This window comes from Aptenodytes forsteri, unplaced genomic scaffold (assembly GCF_000699145.1).
Source record: "Aptenodytes forsteri isolate BGI_AS27 unplaced genomic scaffold, ASM69914v1 Scaffold54, whole genome shotgun sequence".
NCBI lineage: Eukaryota > Metazoa > Chordata > Aves > Sphenisciformes > Spheniscidae > Aptenodytes > Aptenodytes forsteri.
In genome coordinates, this window is record NW_008796044.1 from 6,753,880 (window position 1) to 6,775,380 (window position 21,501).

General features: G+C 44.5%; 1 protein-coding gene across 1 annotated transcript in view; it reads right to left on the reverse strand.

Annotated features, from left to right (window-relative positions):
* The window catches only part of HTR4 (5-hydroxytryptamine receptor 4), a 175,177-nt gene that overhangs the window by 68,882 nt on the left and 84,794 nt on the right, over window positions 1–21,501 (reverse strand). The window contains exons 2-4 of the mRNA XM_019473769.1: window positions 15,016–15,224; window positions 10,346–10,471; window positions 9,158–9,358 (exon numbers count right to left, since the gene is read on the reverse strand). Coding sequence (XP_019329314.1) covers window positions 9,158–9,358; window positions 10,346–10,471; window positions 15,016–15,224 — 536 coding nt within the window. The remainder of the gene's footprint in view (window positions 1–9,157; window positions 9,359–10,345; window positions 10,472–15,015; window positions 15,225–21,501) is intronic.

Consider the following 21,501-nt stretch of genomic DNA (forward strand, 5'->3'; position numbering starts at 1 on the left):
TCAGTACTTAAAGGGGGCTTATAAAAAAGATGGCGGCAAACTTTTTAGCAGGGCCTGTTGTGACAGGACAAGGGGGAATGGCTTTAAACTGAAGGGGGGTAGATTTAGACTAGATCTAAGGAAGAAATTTTTTATGCTGAGGGTGGTGAAGCACTGGCACAGGTTGCCCAGAGAGGTGGTGGATGCCCCATTCCTGGCAACATTCAAGGTCAGGTTGGATGGGGCTCTGAGCAACCTGATGTAGTTGAAGATGTCCCTGCCCATGGCAGGGGGGTTGGACTAGGTGACCTTTAGAGGTCCCTTCCCACCCAAACTATTCTATGGTTCTATGAAGAGGGTGGGAAAACTGTGGGTGCTAGTAGCTCTCTCTGAAAGTTAGGGTGCAACAACCATGCCCATACAGGCTCTGTGCCTGTATGTGTCTGCTGAACCATGCCTTAAACACCAAACTGGGAATGATTCATATCTGATTTCCTGAGGAAAGAGAGGCCAAAGAAACGCAACAGGAGAGAGCCAAACTCCACTAGCTGCCACCACAGGAGACGCTGCTCTTAACCCAACACTTGGGAGGAGGCTGAGCCCAGCAGAGGGGCTCCCGGGGGCTGCCTCCCCAGGCAGCCAGCTCAGACGCTGAAGATACTGAACTGTATTGATGGAAAACTCTTGTGGGCAACAAGGACATTTAGTTCAGAAGCTTCTTCTCGCAGGATATAAGTTACATATAAGGATTTGGCTAGTTTGGAAAATCCCCTTCTTTGTCGTTTTGGAGCTCTATGCTGGTGTGCTCCACAAAACCCCCATCTGGGTGTGGTTTTGCACATTCCTGCTCTCCCTCAGTTGATCCTGACTGGACCAGAGTCTTAGTTGATCCTGACTGGACCAGATTCTTCTGCTGAACCATGACCAAGCGACGAAGTTTAAGGAGCCAGGATCTCAATTTATTTGTGCCTGTGTGAAATTAAAACAACGCTACTGGCTTTGCTGATATTTCAGTGAAACCAGATTCTGGCCTCCACATAACCAGTTTTTTACTTTTTTTGGAGAGAACAGCTCTTTCTCTTTTCCTTTTTCCCACTGAGCAAATAAGCCATGGTCTCTGACTATGCCAAATAAAACAAAGTTATGCATCGGTGGTCCAGAAAAAAAAATGTCCTAAAATGATTATATCTAACAAAATTAAATTCTTATTAGAAAAACAACGGCCTGCTGGTGTTGAGATAATTACACTGAGAAAAACGCTGAAGAGAACAGTTAATTGGAACTGGATAAATTTAGCTAGTAGTACAAACAAACGTATGTTGCCAAATGAAGATAGAGGACTCCTTCATGGTCCCCATGCGGGTCGGTGTGTGTGGAGGGTTATTGGAAGCAACAGTGGCAAAATAAATTACCATATTTCTAAAGGGTTTGTAAAGATTAATAAAGGACAGTGCATCCCTCAGGCTGTGCCATGACCATCTGCTCTGTTATTTTTCTTAATGCTCTTGGACCTGAATTCTGCAAATCCCGTGTTAGTTTTCTTGCCGAGCTGAGTGCCAACAGGGATAACTCCGCAGTTACGTGTCGTGTCTCGCAGCCCTCGTGGACAGTCTCCATTTGCCCTTGCTCAGCCCCTTCCCATGCTGCCTCTCTGTTCCTCCACCTAAGCACTGGGAGCTGTACGAGATCAGACACCTTTCCAGCTGAAAAGGGCATGGGGGATTTATGGCCTGGTTCAAAACTATAGCTGGAATTTGTGTTATATAATCAGACTGCTGACTGCCTAATCATTACTTACTGATAGCTATTTAAAACCTAATAAGTCTCCCGACTAATAACCTCCCCCCGCCCCTGGCCATCCAGCAGATGTTTCACAGAGCACAGCTGGGCGCAGCTGCTTTCTCCCTGTCCTTGAGAAAGACATCATGCTCCTGACCTCGAGCTCCACCATGGCCCAAGCATTCTTTGGTGAGCCAGTCAACCCCCCTGTGCCTCGGCTGCGTTGGCTGTAACACCATGCAAAAGAGTCGAGCACGGAGAGCGATGCGATGCAGCATCCGGAAACAGGGGCCAGCAGGCAGGGCGGGCAGAGCCGGCGACCACCCGAACCAAACCACTCCTGTGCCCCCTGCACATGCTCTCACACCTGCGCGCCCTCCCACCCCCTGCAGGGAGAGGGCTTCTTCTGCAGACAGACTGCCGCTGCAGAGCACCGAGGTTTGGGAATCTCTAAAACATCATCTCTCTCAAGGGATTGTGCTAATTTGATGTCTGAACAGTACATTAATGTTAATTAATGTTTGTAAATGGTGCAATGAGCATCTGTCACTCTGGTGCTCCAACACTCTTTGGATACATCTGCTTTGCTTTAGCCTTTATTTAGCAGTGATTATGTGGTATGTTTGAATTCCAGTAAGATTAGTGTTGAATATACAAACACAGAGTTAGGTCTGTTTTGTTGCATGTTACATAGCAAATCTGCAAATGTTTTGAACACGCCAGGCAAACAGTCTACCTAGTACCCAGCAGAGATGTAGACTTGGAGGAAAGCTTCACAGGCTGGGATGCAGCCAGGAGAGCTGGAGGAAGAGGAGAGAGGGTGCAGGATGCTCTGGCTGCATGAAGAGCAGAGGTGCCAGATGTGCGTCTAAGCCCAAGAATACAGATGTGTAGGACCTGTTTGTTTCTTTGTTGTTTTTTTTCCCCCAAGACTTTGAAATACAGATGGTAGGACCTGTTTGTTTCTTTGTTGTTTTTTTTCCCCCAAGACTTTGAGAATTAATTGCATTGCAAATTGTACTGCAAATATTGGAGAAGAAAATTGCCTTTCCTGACAGGTTAACTCTATTTGGAGACTCTATCATAGCCACTTGGTCTATTTATATGCAGTGCAATTAGTTTTATTGCATAGGCACAAAGAATGGATAGATATGCATGAAACATGCAATAAATAAATAATTCAAGGGTAAATCTTTCTTTTATATTAGAATACCAAAGAGACGATGAAAAAGCATAACCCAATGACAGCAAAATTTGGATTCAGTGAGCCCTGAGGTACCTCTGATACCTTGGAAAAACACTTCTTCAGATGAGACTGAGAGTGTCTCTAAGTCTCTGCAGTACTTTGCTCCCTGTGTCTGCCGGTAAGATCAGTTTATCCTGTGGTGATTTCTCCAGATTTTCTCAAATCCCTTTGAGAATTAAAGCCTAAATGCTTTTTTTTTTCCCCCAGAGGCAGTAATGGAAATAGATACAAGATATTATCAAATAAAAGCCTTTTCAAGCAACACTTTCTGAGAATGTTGAACAGAATGACTTTCCAAACTGAGTCCTGAGGATTAGATTCTTTAAAAAAGTTGCTTTAAAAAAACCCACAGTTGTATGCCCTGAAATAAAACAGAAGGCAGGAAATATATGAATCACAGAAAAAACACCAGCTAGAAAAAGCATACTCCCATAAAGTCTGAATGAACAGAAGGGCAACAGCTAGCAAAATTTAAATAAAACACTGTGAAGGAAGCAGTGCTGTCAGTGCTCCTCCAACCCCGCTGCCAGGACGGGTGAAGCAGTGGTGATGGAGAACAGCTCCACGATGGGCTGAGTCATTCTTCCCTGCACGAGAAACCCAGGCATTCATCTACCTGCTCTGATCCTCTCAGGGCCATCCACCACTATGTCCTCATCTGTTCTGTCCTCTTAACACTGTTTGGGAGTCAGTTCTCACTGCAGAAAAAAACAACCCCAAAACAACCAAAAATTGTCACAGAAATTCAAGTTTCTGCCAGCAACCTTTAAAGCCTAGGTCTGAGGTTTTGCAGACAAGAGGGGAAAAGAAAGACATGTTGCTCTTACTCATATCAGAGTGAGTATTTTGAGCTGACCTGAAAGTTGCTTGGAGATGACTGCAGAATACCGCAAAAAATAAACTGTCTGGAAGTCTTTTCAAATCTCAACTAGTGTTTGCACAGGACAAGATACGCTTTGAAAGCCTGTAGTCCAAGTCCCAAAAGGAAAATTTGGTGCAGCAGCTGGAAATCAGAAGGCTTTGCTAGCCTGTTAAATCCTTGCTGTGAACAGCACATGTTGGGCACACTGCTCATTTGGGTTAGACGATGGTTACTCTGTCAAGTCATTAATCTCTATTAGACTGCGCTGTCAGGTACCCACATTTTAACTAATATGCACCAGGAACATCACAACTTTTTGAGTTCAGTCTGCAAAAGGAAGAGGATTTTAAAAATTGGTGAAGTGCTCAAGAAATAGGTGGAATTTAGAAAATTTTTGTATCTATTCAAATGTGGCTGAAGTCTGGATATTTTCACTTTTCATCTCTAGCACAGATGTGAAGTGAGGTCGAAATTCTCTCCTTGCCCTTCTCAGGATGATCACAGACCAAAACACACCTGAAAGTGATACTCCCAGGACAGTCACAGCAAGGGGCTGGCACATTGGGAAGGAGAAAAAGGCAGATTTAAAAGGTGGGGTTTAGCCTTCTCTTGGTATGGAAAATGGATCTACTATTCTGCATCCACCACTCCACCCAAGCTGTGTTGAAAATCCCTGTTGTCCTGCTTGCTGAGGAGGTTTGGAACAGCAGCCAACTTCATGGCAGCAAAAGCGAATTAATCTCTGCGAAAAGGACACAGGAGTGAAGTGGGACTGTCACTAGCTCCAGGTGACCTGCAGCAGGACATGGCACAAGTGTAATATTCTCCACAATGCAGCAAGGAGGAGACCATGGCATGTCCTTAGGGATGTGATAAGGGCCAAAATCAAAATGTCTGCGTCCTCCCTGTCTTCTTCCACCCAAATGCCTCCTCTGAGAGATGGAGGGAAAGGCCTCATGTTTCATTTCAATCAGAAAATGGTTTATTAAACAGGCCCAATAGGAAAAAAAATTAATGTCCTTGGTCTTTGTTAATGTTTAGACCTGACAGTGTTGACAGGTAAGGAGTATTGGGTTTTGGATCTGCAGGCATCAGGGTCTGCTGCTTGTGTGGTGGAAAGCAATTCTTTTATACAACATGTTTTCTGATTTACCTAGTCAGGCTGCCAGACCGTGCCAGTGAGCAAGCACTGCAGAAACGTAAAATAACATGTACAGTGGTAATTCAGGAAGAAAGAAAGTCTTTTTAATAGACTGTTTGGGACACAAAAGAGCTCATGAATTAGCACAGAAATTCCTGGTCAGGTTAGGACTGTTTCTGTGCTCAAGGATGATGTCCAGGTGGATGTTAAACAACTTCAGTGATGGCTACAGTACCCTACTGGTGTCCTACTAAGTTGTGTTTTGAAAATCATGTTAATCAGTCAGTCAATCAATCAGAGGAAGAGATACAGCTTTAAGAGAGGAATATGACTAGGGACTGACCCACCTCCATAATATTTTCATTTACAGCAGTTCAGGAGAACTTGTCCAGTGCTACAGGAGGCACCTTGGTCTGTCTCAAGCACCATGGTGGGTAGTCTGAACTTGACATTTGGTCCTGAGAGAACCCAGAAGCCCGTAGTCTTGGGACTCAGTCAGATTCATACTGAGGTGTCTGACCAAACAGAAAGTGATGAAAGCCACGTAATTGACTTGGGATTCTCCTCTTCACATGAGACAGAGAGATCTTGGGCTTTCTCTTTCAGCTGACACTCACTGTCAGCAAACACAGACATAATTGTGCCTTCTTGTACTGGGAGAAGAAATATACCTTTTGAAACGTCTAAGATGAAATCCTGGCTTTTTTCATGTCAGTGAAAATGCTCCAAATGATTACCCATGGACTCAAAATAGCATCCAAGATGAACTTCTACAGCAAGACTGAATGGCTAGGAGAGCTATATATGCCCTGCAGAGATTAGACAATAGAGAAAAGTTTCTATCGCAAATTCAAGTGCCTTTGGAGAGGAGCAGCCTGTCTTGGGGATGTTGCTGTTAATGCTCTGCTAATGGTGTTGTGTGTGGTGGTCATTGCTCCAGCAAGCACTCAATAAAGCCATTTTGAGAAGAGAAACAAGAAAAACACTACCAGAGAATTACCTAAAGTTTAGATCAGCTGTGCAGCTAGTCTGCAGAGGCGTCATTCTTTGGCATGAAAGCACCAAGCAAACGATAAAGGCTGCGATAATTATCCATGTCAGGCTGCATCCAGCCACCAGCTTGGAGAATGTTTTCTCTTCCCCTTGCTCTGCCTGAGAGCAAAGAACAGCACATGTATGGTAATCACATGCGAAAGAGAAAGAGCATTTGTGTGTCCTGCAATAATTCCCCGACATCTGGCAATTTCAGGTTTGTCAGCTGTCAAAAATTGCCGCTGTGTTTCTGTATCCCAGACGGTGCAGCTCTGCTCCCTCACCCCTGAACTTGCAGAGGTTTTCAGCACACCCATCACTCAGTAATAACTCGGCTTCTTTTCAAGCAATTTGACTGATGTTCAGTCTAACATGGCCGATACTTGGTAGATGGCAAATATTGGGGGATTTCTCTCCGTCAGAGCATTCATGAGGAAGAAGTTTACAGGCATTTTCTGAAAAAAAATTTTTGCTGTGACACTTAAGATTATCTCCAGCTCCTTCAAATTCAGAGCCATAAACACTTTTTTTTGATCAGTTTGGCACCAAGGTTGGTGGATGTTGGGCTTTTTTAGCCAGTGTGTGTGTGTGTCTATTTTTCCTTCTACTTTAAAGAATCTTTCTAATCCTGAAGAAATAGGAAGAATTTCTGGACAAGCAACAGGTTCAAATACACACTTAGTAAGCAGAAATCTTTAAAAGCAGAGTAATTTTATCACAGAAGGCCGAGCCACTTAAATGGAGTGATGCTGATATGGGACTTGTTCAAGTGCAATGCCCGTCACCCTTAGGCCCAAGTGCAGGGAGCGCTGCACCTTCCCAAAACCTTCTCAGAACACATGTGGAACAACCTTAGAGAATTAGTCTCCTCCAAAACACGGCTACAGCTCCCGCTTTTGTTCAAGACAGCCGTTCTCTTCTGTGTATTATTCTAGTGATTAAAGCATTGGCTTGGGATGGGGGGATGGAGTGGGGGTCCCCAGACTCAGCTCCCCCTTTCCCTCTGTCCACAACAAGGGGAACCATCGATGTGTTTCTGTAGGCAGCGACGCTCACCCTTTGCTACAGCAGCTCTGCATCTGGCAGAGAAAATTCAAGACTCCCTGGGCCAGAGAATAAAAGAGCACAGAAGGAAGAGCAGAGCTGTAGTCCTCTTCAGATGTTCACACTCTGCTCTGAATGTTTCATTTAGTACAGAATAATCTAATCCATCTCTTTTTAGGGGTTTTTTGTTTGTTTGGGTTTTTTTTCCATTTCCAGTTCCTTCTACTGAGCTGGGTGTTTGCAAACTCTGCCTCAGGTCTGTTTACATAAAAACTTCCTGTACAAAACTGTGATCTCTGTTCTGTATCCCTGAAAAATTAACTCTGAGCCACGCATTTCGACAGCCATAGTCCCAAGGCTGTCCCCAACCCCTTCGCCACCCCCAGGCGAGGCTGTACCGGGAGCATGGGGACCGACGGGGACAGACGGCAGGAGCAAGAGCTCATGACATGGCAAAGGGTGGCATAGACAGGAGAAAGGGGGGAGTTTCCCTTCTGTGTGCCCCACACAGGGGTTCCCCGTCCCCTGCGGGTATCAGAGATCAGGGGGTGAAAGGGAGGGAGGAAAACAACATTTTCCCTTCCCGATGCCTTCTCTACACGACCCCCTACGTTTAATTAAGAGCCTGGAGAATCAAACCCCAACATTTTATATAATAAGGCCACATCCAGAGCGCAGTGCCTAACATCTGCTTTACTGGTAATTGGCTCAAAGTGGCAATTTGTCAACGTTTTTAAGATAATGAGCTTCCTATTTGTGTTCCAGCCATCTAAACTTCCAGATAAGGAAACACGCTGTAGCTGTTGCACATCAGCTTCTTTCTGGATACAATACTGCATGTGCCGGTGCCCCTCTCCCACAAAAAAGGAGTGCTGCCCATCAGTGGAGAAGTTAATCAAGTATCTTTTGAAGTCTGGCTGGGTACAGACTCTTTGGATGAAAGATGCTATTTAAATATCAGTTGTCATGATGATGAAAATGATTATGGTTATTTTGGCCATAATAGTAATACTAAGTAATAGTATTTTTAAAAGTACTGAAATCTCTGCACAGAACTCAAATGAAAGCTCTAAATATTGCTTATTAGAATAGCTGGTCAAAATGTTTTCTTCTAAGTATTTATCCTGTGAAAAACTCGTGCTATTCTGTATGCAAAGTTCTGCCATTTACCCTGAAAAACTGCAGACAACAGTAAAACAGAATTGTTTGCCATAAATTGTTTAGGATTTTGGCTTCGTTTTAATTTCACAAGAAAATTTTCAAAGAAAAGGAAGTTTTTAGGATCTCCCACAAAGCCTATGCATCCTTTTCACCAGCTTTATTTGCCTCCTTGTTAGCAGTCACTAGTGGAGATGTGCAGATGGATGCCTTAGAAAAACAGCCCATAAAATATGGGGGGTTGCTCTTTTTGCTCTTTCTCCATATAATCTAGTAATATATGCCAAAATGCATCATTTAGTAATATCGGTTTTCATCTGCCCGTATGGCTGCTAGCAGTAGGAAGAGCAGTTCTGATAGCACTTGAAAGATATGTCAAATATTTTTTTGACAAGAGAGAGAAAGGCAGATAATTTAGTGTTTCAGTCCCTGCGAAGACGGGGCTCAGCACAACACATTAAGCCTTGCACCAGCCAAGCCTCCCCTGCAGCCCCTGGCAGTGAGCAACACCTGACATCGTAACGGAGAGCAACGTCCCTGCTAAAACAACGTCCTGTGCATGATGCACCTCCGTCTGCGACAGCTGCAGGTCTTTCCTCTGGATACATCTTTAAGGTGTCTTTTCTTTACTTTAAAGAAGAAACTGTGCCACGTCTGATCAGTAAAGCAAACAGAGCTGTGCCACAAAGCAGCTGGGAACCTGGCTTGCTCTATTGATATAAATCTCATTCCTTTCAAAGCTTTTCTACACTGATGAGGATTCAGAGAGCTCTCTCCAAAATCAGCTACTGAGAGATATTTATTGCTTTATGGTTCCCAGCAGGTTCATATTTGCGCTTTGGCTACTGCTGATGAGCAACAACACCAAAGAAACTTAAAGCAACCATAATTATTCTCTATGCTCTTCTGTTCATACCTGTCCAGCGAGATACAGCACAGGTGCAGGATTGACGCTGTGGTGAGCAGGACATCAAGGGACGTTCGGACCAGGCAGAACATCTCTCCATAGATCCAGTTGTCCTGAACCAACTCAATGGCTCCAAACGGCATCACCAGCACTGACACCAGCAGGTCCGCAAAGGCAAGGGAAACAATGAAATAATTGGTCTTGATTTTCCTGCAAGACAGATCACAAAATTAGGGTGGAATAGTTTCAGTGCAGCATCCTCTACATGTGGACAGAGATTTCAGCTTGTGATTGGGTCTAATTTGCTCCATCACACTGAAAGGTCCTCTCTCACGTACTCCTCACTTTATATGGTCAGCTTTCGCTCGTACCTGGTATCTACAGCTGCATATCCACTGTGTTCTCTGCATGAACATATCTTACTGCTCACACGGAAAAGGCAAATAGATGCTCACAGGCCTCTGCCTGTGGCTCAGCCTCACAGCTTGCATTGGAGAGTTTGGGGTGGAGGAGGGGGATTTTGTTTTAACTTGTAAATTGAGAAAATCCTTCCAGAAAGCACTGAGGAGAATTTAGACTGAAGCTGTAATTTTAACTCGAAGAGTACTTTTTAAATCATAACAATAAAATAGAATTAAATCCATTAAAAATCCCACGCAGAATATGAATAGAGGCTGTTGAATTTCTCGCTCTGCTCCTCAGGCTGGTCTGACAACTCCCAGGGGTAGCAGCAAGCCTCGAGACAGGAGTTTTGCCTGTGACCCCCCCAAATCACTGGCAGCATTTGCCAAGTTGTGGCAGTGCGGCACAACTGCAACAGGACCTTGATCTGCATGGTTTTCTGATGGGCTTGTCGGGAAATTTGAGATGGAAAAGGGGTAGAGGCCAACCTGCTTCTCCAAGGAATTGCTGCTTAGCTCTGTTTTTCACCGATTTATCTGGTTTTTTTGACATCCAGAGTGCTAAAAATGTAGAGGATGGATACTGAAATGATCCCACCACCATGGTGTAAATCCAAGTGGGGATGCACAGAGGCCAGTGTGAGAGTCTGACATCACCGTGGGCAATGCATGGCAAGAGACATCCTTCATTGTGGCGGTTTATGCTCTCGGCTGCGGGCACAGGGCTTTTTAGGCAGGGATTTTCCCCTGTGCCTGCCCGCGGAAGGGCAGGCGGTGGCTGGCTGGGTGGGCTCACCTGAGCTGCCTGTCCCGGCACACAGCCACCATCACCAGCAGGTTCCCCAGGATGGCCATCAGTATAACGGCAGAGATGAAGGTGAGCAGCACGATCTTCTCCGCTACGCCGAAGCCCTCAGTCGAACTGGGGAGCACAGACACAAAAAAAAGAAGATAAAAGAAAAGAAAAGAAGCTGCAGCAGCACTGGGAGGGGATGGCCTGGGCAGCACTGAGGTGCCAGACACGAGCACTCATTTTGGCAAGTGTGGGAGCAGCATCCCCACGCCCGTTGCAGCGAGGCAGCCTTCCCACCAAGACCTCGGCACCGTTTCATAAAGAGCAATTCATATTTATGGGGAAAGCTGCGAGGCTTGTGTTCATCAGCAGAAAGGCTACAGGCGGAGGATAGCCGCAACGCCTGCGGCTGCTCATGTCTCCCAGGGGTGGATAAGCCGACACGTACCGCAGAGAGCTGGACTGTGCTGTGCCTGATTTCTGAAAGTCCCTTCCAGTTCAGAGCCTCTGGATGAAAATGTTTCCATTCACTTTTCACCTCAATAAATAATGTTATTTTCTATGCAGAAGTATTTCAGTTTTCTTTCCTTTTGTTTTTCAATTTTTTTCCCAAGGTTTTCCTCAAGATGAGCATTTTACATCTTGAATTTTGAAATCTTCTACATAATCTTTTCCCTTGTTCTCTCTTCCCTTCACTCTGTGCCACGGAACAAGAGGCACCCTGGCTTTTTTTTTTTTTTCTTTTTCACTTGGTAACTTTTCCAGAATTAGGGAAAAGAAAATCAACTTTTTTTAAAAGGAAGTGCCCAATTTCCCCCTACCCTGACATAAATAATTTCTTTCAGTTAATGAAGAGAAAGAAAAGAAGAAGGAAGGATAACATGAAAACACAATGTTGGACATATTTTAAGTCTGCATTTCTACAAATATCTTGTTAAATGTTTCAAAAATTTGTTGGGGTTTTTTTTGGAGCCTGCAAAGCAGGAAGGTAATACACAGCATGCAATAAATACTCCTCAATTCCTCATAAAATTGGTTTTATTACAAAATTTTGAGCCACTTTTCCTTTAAAGCTATTTCTAATTATGTATCCAGAGCAAAATGCGTCCTAAACCTTCACCTGCTTGTGTAACTTTCCCTATTTCACCCTACAGGTGAAAACGGGTGTTTGTTCATGTTATCAAGTGTGGCTAGAAATAAACTGGCATTAAGAGCAGCACTTGACACTAATTCAGCAGGGAAATTTCTTCACAGCGTACGGAGCTGGTATTTGGCACCCAGGATTAATGTTGTGAAATTGTTCAGGTAATTGAAAAACTGAACTGTTACTGTGTTTTACTTCGACTTCCTCTGGGATCACTTTTTATTTACTAAAAACATTCCAGACTTTTACACTTTATCTCACTGAATTCTCCTGATTTTGGCAAAGCTAAAAAAGATTAGAGACTGCTGAGGTCCTGCCTCCGCTACCTGTGCTATTTTAATAAGCTTCTAGTGACTGACTTCACCCTGAGCCTGCATTGCGGAACATCCACTTAATCACAATCTCCATTTTTGTCCCTAAAAGCAATGCCACTTTGAGTATGACTTTTTTGCCCACTGCCAGATGCACCAGTGGGTCAGACGGCAGCCTGCTGAGGTTGGACTCTTCATATTGAGTATGAACAATATCTTAGGAATTCCTTGATTGTCAATGTTTTATGAGGAAATACATCACTGGGTATCGGTTCATCCAGACGGGTGAGGATCTTTATAAGCAAATAAAGAAGAGAAAAGGAGATGCCCTGGCTTCACGCTAGTTTCATAGAAAAACACAGCACTAGGCAGATATATGCAGGCTCAAAAACAAGTGCAATTATACGGCTATAATAAGAAAGAGGTCCAAGGCAACTGCATGTCCTAGCTTCATTAATGTATGTCCGTATGCCAAGTAGTGCTTTCTCACCTGTGAGAGCACAGGTAGCTTTTAATTCCAGATAATCTCCTGTGATAAAACTAAGAGATTAATAAATGTCACATAGAGTGGACAGTTGGGTGTATCCCACCTCTCTACGAGGTTTTCAGGCAAAAAGTCCCTGAACACTGCCAGGCACGTGTCCTTCTGGAGGTGGGTTGTTGGGGTACCAGTGTACCAGGAGAGGGGGTACGGGTGGCTCAGGACGAAGGGTACCCAGTAAGGAAGTGGGTTTAGTCTTGTGTTGGAATGAATGATCCTAGCCCAGAGGCAAGGGCATGACTGCTTCTTTTGCCGTGTCGGTTTTCAGTGCTGTCAGTAAATCCACTCCTGCTTAATGGAGGAAGGTCTCTGGTGTTAATGCTGAAGGGGTCAGATGGAGCCATGGGTTCGCATCCAGCAAGACACTTATTTTTGTGCAAGCCAATTATAGACGCTAAGATAGGAGAAAGGCAAAGTCAAGATGTGTTTTTATTCAGCATCTGAAAGAGTTTGCACTTAATTAGAAAGAGTTGTCTGCTGAACTTAGTACAACTTCAATGAGGGCAATTAAGGCTCCAAGAAGCTGGTAGCTCTGGGCAAATCCTTCGGTGCATTTAGAAATGTTGACAAGGCTCTGTCTGAACTAAATGTGGCTTTCCCAGTTTTTATTGGAGAGCGTTGCTTCCTGATGCCTTGGGTCATTAGTTCTTGGACAGCTCTTGCAACGAGTGGGTTCTATGTCTGCAGTTCTTGCAGTTACACTGCAATTATTGCCTGCAATTTGCCTACATTGGTCCAGTCATACTTCCTCCCGTCTGACAGAATAAAATCCCTATTGATCAAAAGGATCTGCCTCATCCATCATCCTGTCTCTGACAGTGGCCTGTGGGAGATGAAATGCCTACATGCGTACAGCAGTGCCTCCCTTGCATGGTCTCTCATGCCACAAAGGTCTGTGTCACAGTAGGCTTGTGTTTAATAGCTCTTGGTGGATTCCTTTGCCTTCCCCCTCTCTGGCCTGTCTTTTGAATTCTCAGTACATGGTGAACACTATCTCTGGGCAGCTTTCCTCCTTGGTCTCGTAGTAACATGCTAAATGCAAAATCAAGCAAATAGCATCAGTTTCTGTGCTTCTCAATCACCAGTGACCACCCCAAATTGCATACAGAGACTCTTTCCTCAAAATTAAAGGTGATTGGCATCTAATTCCTTATCCTAATACTAAAATCCAAGCCACCCTGCAGAACTGGTCACTGGCCACACAGCTGCTCCTAGAAAAGGATGTCATTCCTTCCACGCATCTAGAAATCATTCTCCCCCTCTCCCATCCATCTCGATGTTCTTCTGATCTGAAAGACTTCATTTTCCCCAGTAGCAAAATCCTGTATTGGAGATTTTGGGAGGCTGGAAGCTGGGAGCTGCTGACATATGAATCTGCACTGCAGTAAAGTGTTTTGGAAAAGGATGAACAGCCAGGAGCGGGTCCTCCCCTGTGGGCACCACGCACAGGGGGATGCACAAGGCGATCCTCCTCTGCTGGAGCTGCACAGACTGCCCTGGGCCCACCGCTTGCCCTCCTCCTGCAGATGGCTGCTGCACAGCTGGGGAAGGTCAGACATCAGTCTGATGGTCATGCCATGCCATCAGACATCAGTCTGATGATCATACCAAGCATCAGTATTTTGAGCACAATCAAATGCCAGAGCCTTCATTAATAATGTTCATCAGCAGAAGATGACACCATGAAAATTACAGGGAAATGGAAAAGAAACAATTTCTGCTAAGGCAGGTCTCAGCCACAGGCCTTCTAGCTGGGTACTGGGTGAGATGAAAAGCCTCAGGAACAATGGGGATGCCGGGATCAAAGGCACCTTCACTGCCCAGCTGTAATTGTACCTGTCTAAATAAGCCTTCACAATAGACTAACATTGCTCTGTGGCTGCATCTGTGAAACAAAATGTCAAACTACACTGAATAGCACCATACAAAAGATGTTCCTTTTCCTCCCAAGTGAGCATGGCAGCACATACGTGATGGAACAGTGGTAAAGAGGATGATGATAGTTTAGTTTATACAGAGCCAGGCAGAGAGTTAGATTTATATTTTGTCTTATCTAGCTTTGCCTGTCCTTCTGCTGTTCCTAAACAATTCTCATCACTGCGTTATTTGAGCACCTTGCATCTGCACTCTGCAGCGTGTACAGAGGGGGAGAGACACCACCCTCGTCCCCGAGCCCTGCCAGAGGGGTGAGCTGGCCATGGGCCATGGACGGGGCTTCTCACTCCACCAGCCTTGGGAGGGGGGCTGGTGACTGAGCCTGCTGGCTCTTTTTTGGGGGAAGCCCCAGGGTTTTGAGGCTGCCTGCTGAGAGATCCCTGACCCCTCCTTGCAGCAAGGATGCTGGCTCTCAGGCTGGCGGCTGTGCTGCCCAACAAAAGGCACTTGGTGTCAGGATGCCCTGGGACCTCATCCCACGGAGGAACGAAGAGAGGAGGAGTGAAGCATTTTGATTTGAACTGTTCCTTGAATGAGCTGCTCTGATCCTAATGGCAATGGGTTTACACTTGGACATAAACATTTCACAGTAATCAAGACAACATGTAGTAAGTGCATGGGTGAACTTAACTGCCCACTCTCCTCCCGCTGGAAAGCTGCTGTGCCTATACAGAAAACCCCGACAAATGTCCAGGCTGCCGCCTGCTATTGCCACCAAAAGGATGGCCCTGTCCCCAGGCACCAGAGCAGGCTCTTCACATCGCGGTCGCTCCTCAGGAGCACCGCATCCCTTCTGTCAAGGTGCAGCCTCCACTGCTCCCTCCCTGGCGATGACAGCATCCACGTGCTGCACAGCTGGGCGAGGTAGCGCCGCAGAGGCAAGCCGGGTGCCCTGGCCTGCTGCTGACTGCTCAGTGCAGACTGCTCCCCTCGGGATGGGCGCAGGAGGTTCTGCAGGGTGTGGGGGGGAGGGAGCTTGAGGGATGTCAGAGAAAAGGGCTCTGGAGGTGGAGATAAATGATGATTTTCACCGTGCAGCTAGGACAGAAATAGCTGGAGACACCTCTATGATCTTCCTTAGCAGCAGGATTTTCTGCATTGAAGATAAAACTCCAACAGCTGCAAGGAAGTTATAACTGGCCAAGTTTGGTGCTTTGGGGAGGAAGATGATTGACAGCTGAATTTCAGCTAAGCAATGACACCCGGAGTGCAGGGATGTGGGTTTGGGTGGAAGGGAGATTTGTCCTTGCAAGGCAGGTATTGGCCATCTCCTTGTGTAAGAACCCCAGACGTTTTCCACTCATTTTGGCTCATGAAGGACAGAGACCATAATAGCAGGTGAAGACTTAGATCTGCTCTGTGTTCCCAGACATCTTCCTGCGGGAACAAATTTACTGCCCAGGACAGAGACCTCCACCCCCTCCAGCCTCATCAGCTGCAGAGAGCTGTGCAAGTGAATAGACACTGAAGAGAATTCCCCACCACAGGTCTTCTTTGGTGCACAGAGATTTTGAGTTTTATTCATCAAAACAATCTCCAGAAATGCCAAAGGAGGCCAGCACTGAGCCACATTTCACCTGATGTTGCCCTGCTTTGAAGACCGAGGGATGTTTCAGCTTCAGCTAGGAAGCAGGGCAATGTTTTAAGCCCACATTTCCTATCCGGTGTACACAGGCAACCCTGCCGTGAAGTTGGTGACATCCTGGTCTGCACCATTTGACTTGGCTTGGCCACAGCCCAGGGCTCTGAACAGAGACCGGCTGGTCAGAAACACACACCAGCACACTTATCTATGGAGCATTTGCTGTAATAATAGTTTCAGAAGCATTTGGGAGATCTCTCCAAAGAGTATTTCTCTCGTGCCGTGTTGTATTGCTCCCCTGGGGAACATTAAATAGGAATATGCATCATTGGGGGTGCAGGAAGGATGTTCATCTGGGCTATGCTTCTCTACATCTGCCTTTTGAATAATCTATCATCGAGTAGGAATATTTGTTAATTATTCAGTCTCAGTAATTCAAAGCTGTTAATAATGGAAGAAGTGGATATGGCTGTAAATTAAAATCAATGGTTTGCATAACATCTTTGATCAAATCTGAGTGCTCTGGCTTCCAAGCATGCTTCCCTGTTTAATAAAGCAGAGATTGACGGGTTTGCTATTATGAGGAAATGAGATTCAGACAAAATGATTGTTGGTTAGTAGGAATATAGAAATCGCTTAAGGAAAAAGGTGAAATACTGATGTGGAATGAATGCTTAAAACCCGTACATGGACACATCTAAAAGGCTCTTCTGTATAGTCATTAATGTGAAGAAAAAAAGTGTAATTATTTTTTCAAGCTCAATTTCTACTTTCCTGTAAACACCCCAACTTTTCTAAATGACCTCCAGTGCTTTGCATATTTTATGCAGCAATTAAACTGCATAGATCAGTCATGTTGGTAAGACCACGCACATTGCTCCTCTGGTTTTCATTACATATCACACCCTGACCTCCCTGCCACTACAGTGGGAAAAAAATCACTAATAAATAGCTCAGTGCTGAGAGCACCTTGGGCACTGCACAGACACTCCTGTGGGAGTGAGAGAGATGGAAAAGAGAGCGAGGGTTGAATAAATAGGACTTTTCTTTTGGGGGCAGAGGAGGACAGCAGATAAAAAGGAGGCTGGATGGCCCATTTCCAAACTGGAGAGGAATGACTCTGCTTGCAGAGGTAACCTGGAGCATCTCCTGGAGGTAGCCAGGGATCGTAGCGAGCACTTCATAACAAGGGACGTGTGTCATTCTCACTGAAAAAGATTAAAAGCTCAGAGCAGTGAGTTTTACCAGGGTAGCTTAGAAAAGAGCTTTCTTCTTGATTTGACAATGGCCTCAAAGTGTATGGGGAATACGTGGAGGGGTCGGTCTGCTTTGTTTTCAACCAAGCCATGGCTTTTCACTCTGTAACTCCAGCTGACGTGATATTTCATATAGGTCTTTAACTACAAATAAGCTGTCATTTGCCTTTCCTCCTTTCTACTCCCCTGATTATTCCTAGGCATAAAATCATAGGCTGAGAGTTAAACACTTAAAAATCAAGATGTTATTTTATGAGTAAACCTAACAAAGCGTGTCTCAGTATAGAAACATGACAATAGGGAAGATATTATTTGATCTATGGCTTTCCAGCTGTTACCATATTCTTTTCTACTGCCACCTAAAAATATTAATCAGAAGTCAGCATTAATCCAGAAGCATATAATTTCTTTTAATGCCTTCAAATGCTACACTGCCTGTGCTGTTTCGCTTCAGACTGTGCAGATGGCAGGACAACTTCTAACAGATTCAAATCAATTATGTACTTCACTTCTGTTTTAGAAACAGATTGAAATTAATTAAAGTATTGACAAGCCAGAAATAAACAGCATTCCACGTATCAAAATAACTCAGTCATATGATTGATTAGTTTATTTGAGTGCTTTTTGGTTTTTTTAACTAAATAAATTGCGGCAATGGGGCAGATGGGAAAGGATGAGGTTTTCTCCTTTTATGCTGGTTTGAACCTCAGAAACGTTCTGCAAACTGGCTTGCTTCCACTGACGGCGTGGGGCTGAAAACGCACCACACTATTGCAAAGAGCAGCAGCTCAAGTGGGACCATGAACGATGAAACGAGGACTTCAGACCACCTCCTCCTGAACAAAACTACTGATAACATCACTGATCCTGCACGTCCGCTCCACGTGTCTCCTGGAGGCTGAATGCTATAGTGCTTCAGAGAATTAAGTGTTTTAAGCAGCTGATAATACTGATTGAAATCAATTGTCAAGATGAAGCAAAGAAGACAGGCTATTTAAATGCTTTAAAAATTGCCATGTGTGGGCTGCACAGTCAATCAGTACGTGCTAGGAGCACACTCCCATTTGGGAGCGGGTGCGTGCTGGAGCTGCCAGACACTGCGGGACCTCAGGAGACATTGGGGCCAGAGCAATGGCTCCAGCTCTGCACGCACCTCAGGCTTTGAGACTGCCCCGATTCAGGCTGACAGGCAAGGCACGAGGGGCTCCAAGTAACAAAGCCAGAAAAAAAGGAGCTTTCTGCTGGTCCATGCAATTTTCTTAGCTTACACCAGCAGAAGTTCCTGCCTTTTCTGGATGGAAATTGGATCTCGGGCTGAAAACTGATCCTGAACAATGCGATCCTTTACCACGATCTTCATACAGATGAAGGTCTGAGACCTTGAGAGACAGCAGTTTGCACAGTTACATGGGAAATGTGCAACAGAGGTAGGAAACAAACCCAGACCCAGCGAGTGTCCGTCACTGCCTAAGCCTTAGGGTCTCTCCCCTTGCAGGGAAGTTAGGCGGGAGTCCAGCAGCCACGTCCGTCTCCACTTTTCATACAATGAAGGATGAAACGCTGGCTCTGCTCTTTCCCAGGCAGCAGATCAAGTGTTACATAATTTACACCCACATATGAATGGATATTGCTGCAAGGCTGATGCATGTAAGTACAATCCTTATAAAAACCATTAGACTGTCACCGAAAATATAAGCTAAAATTAACTTATGAAATTAGCATTAGATTAAGATCATGGTATTTACATAGAAGAAAGGCAGCTGCTTACTTTGTTTGGGATCCACTAACAACTACCGGAGGAGAGCTCTTGTGCAAGGCCCTGTGCAATCACAAATGGCAATCTTACACATCTACCTGGAGTTTGCAGGACCTTGGCACTATGTTTTGTTCCTTATAATATATTTTCAAGTCTTTAAATTTTACTCCCAATGCCCCCTTCACATGCTGAATATTCCCCTTTTATTTTCACATAAATATAACAATACTTTTCGGATATGCAGGGTCTACTTATTTTAATGAGGTTACCAAATACTCTACAACTATGAAAAAAACATATCTCTGGCTTAGGCATAGGTAGGAATTTAGGCACACTACAAAGTGCAGCAGAGATGTTGTAACAATCATTTCTCCTTTGTAAATGCTGAATAAAACCAAAGATCAAACATGCCTTTAATCAGAAATGTCTTGATCAGTTCCCAATTAGAATTGCTCCTCAGAAGTAAGCCCACTGCATCTACCAATCTACGTGTCAGTTTAATGAAGAACAGAAGATGAAAGAAACACAAAAATAAACCTGATTTTTAGTGTTTATTCCATATTAATAATGTGATTATCCTCTATTTTCCAGATAAGTGGCTCTTGCCTATCTCATGTCATATGGAAGTCTTAAACAGAGCAGGCTGCATGTTAAAAATGACAAATACAACATAGCTATGCTCAGGAGATCTGATTTAATGAAGCAACTTATTTCCCAGCAGCATTCCCATTAATTGTCATTCATTTCACTTCCATATTCTATAAATGTTGAAGACAGAGTTTAGTATGTACTTTTGAACAAGAATGTTTGTAATTCAGTTATTGTACAAAAGAATTTTACTTTACAGAGACATAAGCAACATCACCATTACACATACACGTACTACTATCTCAAGGTTTATCTCGGTAGTTTAGAAACAGGGAGTAACTTGATGCAGATCTGTGACATAACCTCCTCTGGCACAGGAGCAAGCTGGGAAAATCAAGGTTTAGACTCATGCTAAACATACTCTGAGTGCCCAGATTTCTCACAGAAACCTGTGTGACGCCTCCTGCAATAACCAGGTGCAAAACTGGGGTGCACTGAGACTGATCAAGCAGAGCCCACTACTCTTAAGGAGTTAGCTGCTGCTCCTGGGCTAAAAGCATTTGTTTCCCTGTCTTATTACAACTTTTCCTGCAAAAACCAAAAAGTAAGCCCTGCCCTATCCCCACAGATTTGTTTGCCCAAAGATAACTCTATCAAAACACCATAATGGCAGTGCTTAGTCTTTATTGGCATTCTCGTACTGAGTTCTCATTTTCAAACGAGGGAAAACTTTGTTCCCATCTTTGCCAAAAGCCTGGAAGTTGCAAGATTTTCAAATCAAAAAGCATGAAGGGCCTGCTCTGCTTTTGCAAGCAATATTTGCAGTCAGGGAAATATTGTTAAATGAGAGGCATTCAGTCAAGACCGATGGAAGAGTCCTGGCATCAGGCTGTATATTAAAATATCCAGGCTGTGTACTTTTCCCACTGCTTGTTTACACCTTGGACAATAAAAGACAAATACAGCTATTGGCTCTCTAACTTCTAATATTTCCTGGATAGTTTCCCAGTTTCAGGAACCTAGAAGAATGAGAGTTTCTTGTTGTTAACCCTGCTAATGGAAGACTTGGCACAGACAAGATAATAAATTGATTTCTGGAATACATTTTATTTGAGACACCCCCCAGACACCCTGTGTGTCTCTGAGCCACACGAAACCAGTTCCCAGCTCATTCATTACCAGACAATAGCAGAAGGTAGTTTCACTTCTTTTTTGAAGACAACATAGGACTGTATGTCCCAATGAGTTTTTTTAAGGCACAGTATGGTGGCGTTCATCTGTTCAGCTCCCAAGGTGTGTGCCCCTTGAAGTATGTGACTGAGTGATTGCCTTGTGTCCCCAGGGAATGGTGCATCTCCTTAGTCCCTTCTCCAGTGCCACAATTTCTGAACTGCCCAACCAGCTCGCTGTACCCTGACACAAAACACATCAGTCAAGCGGGATAAAAGTCATCTTTGAGATGTCATGCATTTCCAACTCTGCTACCACATTTTGAGCTTTACTATAAAGACCAGAGTTTGGTAAAGCTAATTCCAGAGGTGGCAGCCAGAAACCTTCCACCCCCAGAGTACGTGTTCATCAGCTCATTTTGTATGAACCTCGCTCTTGTATTTAGGCTCCAGATAGGCGTCCTTTCTAAGCAAGGACATGGAAAGTCATAGAATCATAGAATCATAGAAGTCCTTTCTACAAGGACATGGAAAGTCATAGAATCATAGAATCATAGAATCATTAAGGTTGGAAAAGACCTCTAAGATCATCAAGTCCAACCGTCAACCCAGCATCACCATGCCCACTAAACCATGTCCCTAAGCACCTCATCTACATGGCTTTTAAATACGTCCAGGGATGGGGACTCAACTACTTCCCTGGGCAGCCTGGTCCAACATTTAACCACTCTTTCAGTAAAGAAATTTTTCCTCATGTCCAATCTAAACCTCCCCTGGCGCAACTTGAGGCCATTTCCTCTCGTCCTATCGCTAGTTACTTGGGAGAAGAGACCAACACCCACCTCGCTACAACCTCCTTCCAGGTAGTTGTAGAGAG